The sequence below is a fragment of the Mastomys coucha genome, unplaced genomic scaffold (genome assembly GCF_008632895.1).
Source record: "Mastomys coucha isolate ucsf_1 unplaced genomic scaffold, UCSF_Mcou_1 pScaffold3, whole genome shotgun sequence".
NCBI lineage: Eukaryota > Metazoa > Chordata > Mammalia > Rodentia > Muridae > Mastomys > Mastomys coucha.
In genome coordinates, this window is record NW_022196909.1 from 41,202,134 (window position 1) to 41,210,231 (window position 8,098).

At 50.0% G+C, this 8,098-nt stretch overlaps 1 protein-coding gene across 2 annotated transcripts in view; it reads left to right on the forward strand.

Annotated features, from left to right (window-relative positions):
• The window catches only part of Lss (lanosterol synthase), a 22,914-nt gene extending 15,916 nt beyond the window's left edge, over positions 1-6,998 (forward strand). For both annotated transcript variants that reach the window (XM_031348785.1, XM_031348784.1), the window contains 5 exons: positions 1,876-1,941; positions 2,654-2,734; positions 3,554-3,724; positions 5,687-5,765; positions 6,199-6,998. In XM_031348785.1, the coding sequence (XP_031204645.1) occupies positions 1,876-1,941; positions 2,654-2,734; positions 3,554-3,724; positions 5,687-5,765; positions 6,199-6,330 (529 nt within the window). In that variant the 3' untranslated portion in view covers positions 6,331-6,998. The remainder of the gene's footprint in view (positions 1-1,875; positions 1,942-2,653; positions 2,735-3,553; positions 3,725-5,686; positions 5,766-6,198) is intronic.
• The last annotated feature ends 1,100 nt before the right edge of the window (positions 6,999-8,098 follow it).

Here is an 8,098-nt window from a genome sequence, read left to right on the forward strand (position 1 = left end):
AGAGAGAGAGAGAGAGAGAGAGAATGTGTGTGTGTATAGGTCTGAGAAAGATGGTACAACTGTAACATAAGAATGGGTTATTTTTCCTATCTTCTTGAACATGTTTTAAAATGGACATACATACCTAGCTTCGCCACTGGTGTCCAGGTAAATAGCTGCTAAGTGTTCTTTCATGTTGAGAGCCAATGAATGGTCAGAAGCTCTTGAGATGGTTATATAGGGACCCTGACATCACTTATTTACACCCCTTTGTCATTCCCCATGAAGGGACTACCCTTCATGGATAGCCCTGAGTCATGGATTGCTGTTGCTCTCTTTGAACCTGCCTAGGTGGAGTCCAACACGGGCATGTATTGGTTCCTTTTACTGTTAGCTACATGGAAGTGCAGGGAGTGTTTCCTTTGGAGGAAGTAACTACACAACAGTCCACCCCTCCCGCTGGTTCTTGCATTCTTTCCGTCCGCCTTGTTTGTAATGTCTCTTGAGTCTTGGAGAGGTTGTACAGCTGTTCATTTTCTCCACCTGTGGTTGAATACTGGGCCGTTCTGACAGAGCTTGACTGGTTATGAGTCTTCGTGGCACACCTCTCGTTATTAAAGTTTCCACCCATGACTGATGGCAGCTGAAGGCGGCAGTAATGTAAGGCATAGAAGGGGCGCATCGTACCTATTTAGTAAAGTAGTGGCAATGCCTCCTCATGGGGCCCTTGATTTTCCTACCCATGACCTTTGCCCTGGCTTACAGTATCTTGAGTTTCTTCCTGTGGAGGGGCCTTACGTCACAGCAGAAAGCAGTGAAGTTGCATTTCTTACTATCGTATTAATGCATTACTATTGTATTAATGGGTGCATCTTCCTGATGTGTCTACTGTAACAGGGTCCATGGCTGAGCTAGACTGTTGGAGACAGGTCTGCACCAACAGTCTGCATGCTGTCTTCAGTATTATGAAAGCTAGCTCCCAAGGCAGTAGTTTCTACTTTAGTCGTAACCTAATTCTGCCAAAGCGCATGGTGTCTTTAACAGTAGGAACTATCGAGTTTGGTTTTGCAACCAGAAAGTGTGGCGATGGCCTTAGTGTTTGAGGGGCCTGTCTAATAGCTCCTAGGGTGGTAGCCCACCCCTAGCATTGAGAAAGTTCACCAAAAACCAAAACATATTAAAAAAGGATAAAGCTTGGAGAGATGGCTCAGTTAATAGCATTCAGACTGATCTCACTTGTCCCCACGAAACATCAATCTAGTATCTCCGTCTCACCCTCTGGGACCATAAGCCCCATTAAACTCTTTCTTTGGTAAGTTACCTGGTTGTGGTGTTTCATCACAGCAACACAAGAGTAACCAATACGTACCAAGATAGATTGCCGTGAGAGACCTGGGGAGGATGTGGAAGGCTTTGTGAGGCTGGACTAAAAAAGTAGTTGGACACTAACAGGAGCTTGGGAGACAGTGCTGAGAACTAAGCCACCGTGGAGGCCCAGTTCAAAGGCTCAGGACGGGAACACTACCAACTGGGCTGCAGACCGTGCTTGTGACACTTCAGCAAAGAATGCAGCTGTCTCCTGGCCTCTCCTAAGGGCTTGCCTGAGGCCGAACATGGTGACTAGTAATTGCTCTTAGGCAGGTGTGCAGTGAAAAAGGGCAGGGATTTAATGTGGGATGCAAGCCTGCGCTGAAAGAGAGATGTGTTTCCCTGAGCTTTGACAGCCTGTGTCCCTTCTGTGTCCCATAGCTGACTTCCCCCCTCTTTGAACAAGTGTTTTGATCTGTTTGAAGGAGAGGCCATTCTCACTTTCCTGAGACCCTTGTGTGGGCAGGACTGGGGAAGGCTTTGTAATCTGATCTGCAGTGGTCACCGGGATAACTGCCTGTGTTGCAGGGAGACCCTCAATCAAGGGCTGGACTTCTGCCGAATGAAGCAGAGAGCTGATGGCTCCTGGGAGGGGTGAGTAGACAGTAGGTGGATGGTGGTGTGCATGTGGGAGGGTGGGGGTGGGGGCGCGGGGAGTCTGCCCTTACTTCCTCTGTCTTGGGAGCCTCCGGGAGCTGGGACTTGCTGGTAGTCATCTTCCTTGGCTGATGTCTGCTCTTTCATCATGCTGAGAGCTTGTGTTGGAAGTGCTCTATGGCCTGAGAGCACCCTTCCTGCTGTACACAGTTCTTGTGTGCCTTGGAGGAGGCTGTGGCTGAGCCAGGTGAACAGTGCCACCTTCAGCAGATCCCGCTCCTGCTGCCTGGGATATGTGTGGGCACTTCTTTTTTTTGTTTTGTTTTTTGTTTTTTGAGACAGGATTTCTCTGTGTAGCCTGTGGGATTAAAGGCATGTGCCACCACTGCCTGGCTGTGTGGGCACTTCTTGTACCAACTGCCATAGTCCCTTCCTCCCCCTTTCCTCTCCTTTCTAACCCTCCATCCTCTTTCTCTGTCTTACTCTCTTTTTGTTTTTGTGAGATAGGGTCTGGCTGCATGTCTCAGGCTGGCTTTAAATTAGCAATCCTCCTGCCATAGCCCAGTGCTGGGAATGTAGGCAGGTACCCCCGTGCTCGACCCAGTTCTGCCCTCTCTAACTGAGGTTGTCCCAGTACTTGGGTAGAGTACCTGTACTCTCTCTCTCTTGGAGCGAAGACCAAGTCTGACAGTCTCTTCTGTCCCTCTAGCTCCTGGGGGGTTTGTTTCACCTACGGCACCTGGTTTGGCTTGGAAGCGTTCGCTTGCATGGGGCATACCTACCAAGACGGGTAAGTGGCTTTCAGGCTGATAGCGGGTGAGGGCCTTGCCATGGGGATTGTTCTGTTTCCTGTACTGTGATAAAGCACTGACCAGCAGCCCTTTGGGGAAGAGAGAGTTTATTTAGGCTTATACTTCCAGGTCACAGTCCATCACTGAGGCAAGTTAGGGCAGGAACTGAAGCAGAAGCCATGAGAGAAACCCCATTCAGCCAGCCAACTCTCTTACACAATGGGCTGGCCCCTCCTACTTCTTCCATTGGTGATCTCTCTTCCCAGGTGACCGTGTTGACAGTAAAACTAAGCAGGCCAATAATGAGCTGCCATGAGGTCTTTTTTCTTTGATATTTGATTTTATTTTGTTAAATATTTTTAAACAATGAGATAAAATCACTATTGCAGAAAATGGGAATTGTAAGAACATATTTTCTTGGCTGATAAGCCTTGTCTAGGCATTACCTCAGTGTCTTTTAAATCTCTCATCCCGATGAGAAAGGACTAGGGTCTAGGAACTCAGGAAAAGAGGGGTTGGTTGAAGCTCTGTCTCTGGCTGTCCTAGCCAGTACTTCTAGATCTAGTGGGTTTGGGGAATTAGGGATGTTATGCTGAGGCAGATGTAACTCAGGCATGCCGAGTTCTGTTTCTGTGTACCCACATACTCAGCCTGCATGTGTCTACCTCTGTGCCCAGCAGCTCTGTGAGACACGAGCACCCATATCTACTCACATCTGCAGACCCCTCCCATGACCCTAAGGCAGCCTGTCAGGGTAGGATATAGAGCACTGAGATCCACCCAAGGCGTGATGTTCCAACCTCCTGCTCTCTCTACAGGGCTGCATGTACAGAGGTAGCTCAGGCCTGCAGCTTCCTCCTGTCCCAGCAGATGGCAGATGGAGGCTGGGGGGAGGACTTTGAGTCCTGTGAACAGCGGCGGTATGTGCAGAGTGCCAGGTCCCAGGTCCATAGTACGTGCTGGGCCCTGATGGGTTTGATGGCTGCCAGGTAAGGGCAATGGGAACCATCCTTGGGAGTGTATACTAGGGACAGTCAGCTTTGAGGAGGTGGCCTAGGGTATGTACAGATGTGGGAAGATGTGAAAGTAGCCCCAGGACTGACTGAGCCATTATTCCTCTGTAACTGCGGATGGAGACCGCTTCAGAAACCACATACCCTATTCCTAGGCTAAGTGGCAGCCCGTCTGGATGAGTGGTGCCTACAGAGACTCATCTCTTAGGGATGGTCTGCCTGTCTGTTGGCAGTCAGTACTTGTTGGCAGAGTGGTGCCTACAGAGACTCATCTCTTAGGGATGGTCTGCCTGTCTGTTGGCAGTCAGTACTTGTTGGCAGAGCAAGAACAGCTGGGGCCTGAGGGCTGTGGTGGGGAAGTGGAAGACTGCCTCTGGATCCAGAGCACAAGGCTGTAGCTGCTTTGGGCCCTCTTGTGTCCGTAGCTCGTCTTGAGCCGCATGTATTGCCCTCATGTACACAGTCCACATATGTATCTGGATGCACATGCAAGAGCATATATATGTTTAAGTATATACATATGTGTTCTCACAGGTGTAGTAGTACACACACACACACACACACACACACACACAGGTATAGATGCTGTCTTAGCCTGTGTTCCCACAGTACACTTGGAGCCATTTGGAGATCTTCTTGAAATCCGCTTTGTCATTGTACAGGGAGCCCAAGGGCAGGAGGTGGGCTTTGAGGCAATCTGTCCCTACTCAGTCCCCAGCAGCTGTCTATTTAGGGTTTACTGCTGTGAACAGACTCCATGACCAAGGCAACTCTTAAAAGGATAACTTTTTTTAAAGATTTATTTATTTTATGTATATGAGTACACTATAGCTGTACAGATGGTTGAGAGCCTTCATGTGGTTGTTGGGAATTGAATTTTTTTAAGACCTCTGCTCGCTCAGTCTCTGCTCACTCTGGCCCAAACATTTACTTATTATTATACATAAGTACATTACAGCTGGCTTCAGACGTGCAAGAAGAGGGCGTCAGATCTCCTTACAGGTGGTTGTGAGCCACCACGTGGTTGCTAGGATTTGAACTCAGGACCTTCAGAAGAACAGTCAGTGCTCTTACCCGCTGAGCCATCTCACCAGCCCCTAAGGACAACGTTTAACTGGGGCTGGCTTACAGGTTCAGAGATCTAGTCCAGTATCATAAAAGTGGGAGCCTGGCATCCTCCAGGCCGGCATGTGCAGGAGGAGCTGAGAGTTCTACATCTTCATCTGCAGGCCTCTAAGAGAATATTCACTTCCAGGCAGCTAGGGTGAGGGTCTTAAGCCCACCCACAGTGGCACACCTACTCCAACAAGGGCACACCTAACTGTGCCACTCCCTAGCCCAAGCATATTCAAACCACCACAGCAGAGTAGGCATAAGGCTTGTCTTCTTCCCTAGGGAATCTATCAGTACCATGTGCCAGTCATGTCGCCATGGCAACCATATCACCCCGCCCCATGCTTACACATGCTCTGCTTCTCAGGCTCATGGGAAGATTACAGCAGGAGTCTCGGGTGTTCTGCTTGCTAAGGTTTACCTATCGTCTTAGGATTTTATTTCTGGGAAGGGGCATCGTGACTATGGCAACTCTTATAAGGACAACATTTAATTGGGGCTGCCTTACAGGTTCAGAGGTTCAGTCCGTTATCATCATGGCACTGTGCTGGAGAAGGAGCTGCGAGTGCCACATTTTGATCCTCAGGCAGCAGAAGGGGATTGTGTGTGTCACGCTGGGCAGAGCTTGAGCATATGTATAGCCTCAGAGCCCACCTCCACAGTGACACACCTACTCCACACCTCTTAATAGTGCCACTCCCTGTGGCCAGGCACTCAAACCACCACAGCTATCGTCCTCATGGGATTTGGAGACATTTTGTTCTCCTGGGATGCACTTTTATACCACATGCTGGGTATGTTCACACCTGCCTTTTTGTCCCTCAGGCATCCCGACATCGCTGCTCAGGAGAGAGGAATCAGATGTCTGCTAGGGAAGCAGTTCCCCAATGGAGACTGGCCTCAGGTGTGTGAGGGACGGGCAGTCGTTCCCACATTGAGTCCCACATTGAGTCCCACATTGAGTCCTAACTTGCCCGTTAGTTTCCATACGCTTTCCTATGCCCACGTTCCTCTGAGGGTGCGTTGGGGACCTGGGATGTGGACATTTTGCTATGTGTAAAGGAAACTGGGTACAGGAAAGGACTGGAGAGTTGAAGTTTCCTGCACAACCCCAGCTTTACCATGTGCTTTTTATGTGTAGTCCCTCACTGACAAGATGTGCAGATGGGTTTCCATGTGTCCCCACAGTTATGGGGATTGCTGCCAGCCTGTGCTTGCCTGTCTTTGGTTCATCAGCTTTCCCCAAGCAGACTTGCCCTAGGGCTGGGAAATTCAGTAGCTAGAACCACCAGCCAGGGACAAGCTCCTTACGGCTCATGTTTTCTGTGTCTCTCCAGGAGAACATCTCTGGGGTCTTCAACAAGTCCTGTGCCATCAGCTACACAAGTTACAGAAACATCTTCCCTATCTGGACCCTGGGCCGCTTTTCCAACCTGTATCCTGACAATGCCCTCGCTGGCCACATTTGAACGTGTGTGTGCCTGTGCTGCACCTGGCCAACATCATCACCATCCAGATCCAGGCGAGCCTGGTTTCTTGGCTGGGTGATAAGAGCCTTCTTAGCTCTGCTCAGGCCTCGTTCTCTATTTCTGTAGACACAAGGCTGGGGCTAGAGTCAGGGTCAGTGTCTTTAGGCACTTGTCAGTGTGCGCCTAGCTCTTGGACTAGCTTCAGTGAGAAAGGGAAAAAGATGAGCCTTGAGATCCAGAGAGGCCCTGTGGACTCCGAAGCTCCTGGGTGTCTCCTTGAGGGAGCAAGGCTATAGAGCTTTCATGATCAGTGACTTCCCTGTGAGGGGGCAGCTGGCTTCTTCACTTCCTCCCTTGTCGACTGCAGAATGGGCCCTTGAGCAGACTTCTGTTTGCTGTGCTGAGAGAGTTAGAGAAACCCTGTGGGGCAGGTATGATTAGAGAAAGGATCAATGGCAAGTGAGGCAGGTCCCTTGCTCATTGTGCCCTGAGCAGTGTCTGGTGTCCCCAGAAACTTACCACTCATGACTTCATCTCTGTATGAAATGCCAGTTTTCCAGACAGGAAATACAAACTCGCTTTGTACTAAAAATGCTAAAATTCATTTGAATGATCACAGACTCCCTTAATAAACAGACACTGGGCTGATGGCCCAGTAGTAAAGAACATTGACTGCTCTTTCAGAGGACCTGGGTTTGATTCCCGGCACCCACGTGGTAGCTAACCACATGTAACTCCAGTTCTCAGGGAACTCAGTATCTTCGTCTGGTCTCTGTGAGCACTGCACACCTGGTACATAGACATGCATGCACTTATAACACCTACATACATACAGTAAGTCCTGAAAATAAAATACTAAAAAACAAAACAACAACCTCCCTTCCCAAGACATTTTACCCTGGAGCATCGTGAGTCTGTGTGGCAAGGAGCCAGATGGAGCATCCAGTCCTGCATCCAGTCCTGCATCCAGTCCTGCCCCTAGGTTATAAGCTTGTATACATCACGGCGTCCTGACGGCCAGGCTTCTCATTCTCCTTGTTGAGATAGAGAAGCACACACGTTGGGAGCCATTAGGGTAGATACTGATTTTAGCGGTTCCTGCCACGGGACAGTACTCGAGCAGGGACAGCTGATCACATCCAGCACACCACTTAGACCCAGGGAGCCAGCCAGGAAAATGCCCATGACACCCAAAGACCATGATCCGCCCTTCAGCCAGCTGTGCTTTGAGTCCCAGTGAGGGCCAGATTTCTGAGGCAATCCTTGGGTGTGAGCTCTAAGTTCCTGATTCTAACAGTGTATCTGGCCAGCATGTGCCAGAGTTCAGGGTGGAAACTATGTGTCTCCTTGAAGTTACTGGGTTTCTCCTGGCCATGGTGCTGGTCCAGCTGGATGCCCCCTTCGTCTAAAGCTCCATATGGTAGCTCCACCCTCTCCCTGGCCCATAGTCTTCCCTCAGACAAGCAGAGAGCTGTGTCAGATCCCCCTTTCCCTGTGCAGCACCCTCTAGGGCAGCCCTTTGCCACGGTACAGGTTCCCTGAGCTTTGTGCCATCTGTCTCCTGTCCAGCTCCCACCATCGACACCATGTGCTGTGACTCTGAGGGCTTTCCTGCCTTAGATGGTGGCCCGTGCTGTTCACGGCACTGACTTCCTAGCCTCTGCCAGGAGTAGAACTGATGAATCCACTAGATCTGTCCCTCGCAGCAGCAACCGTCTCTTGGAATTCCCAGTTGCGACCAGATCACTGTCCATTTGCAGGGCCGGTA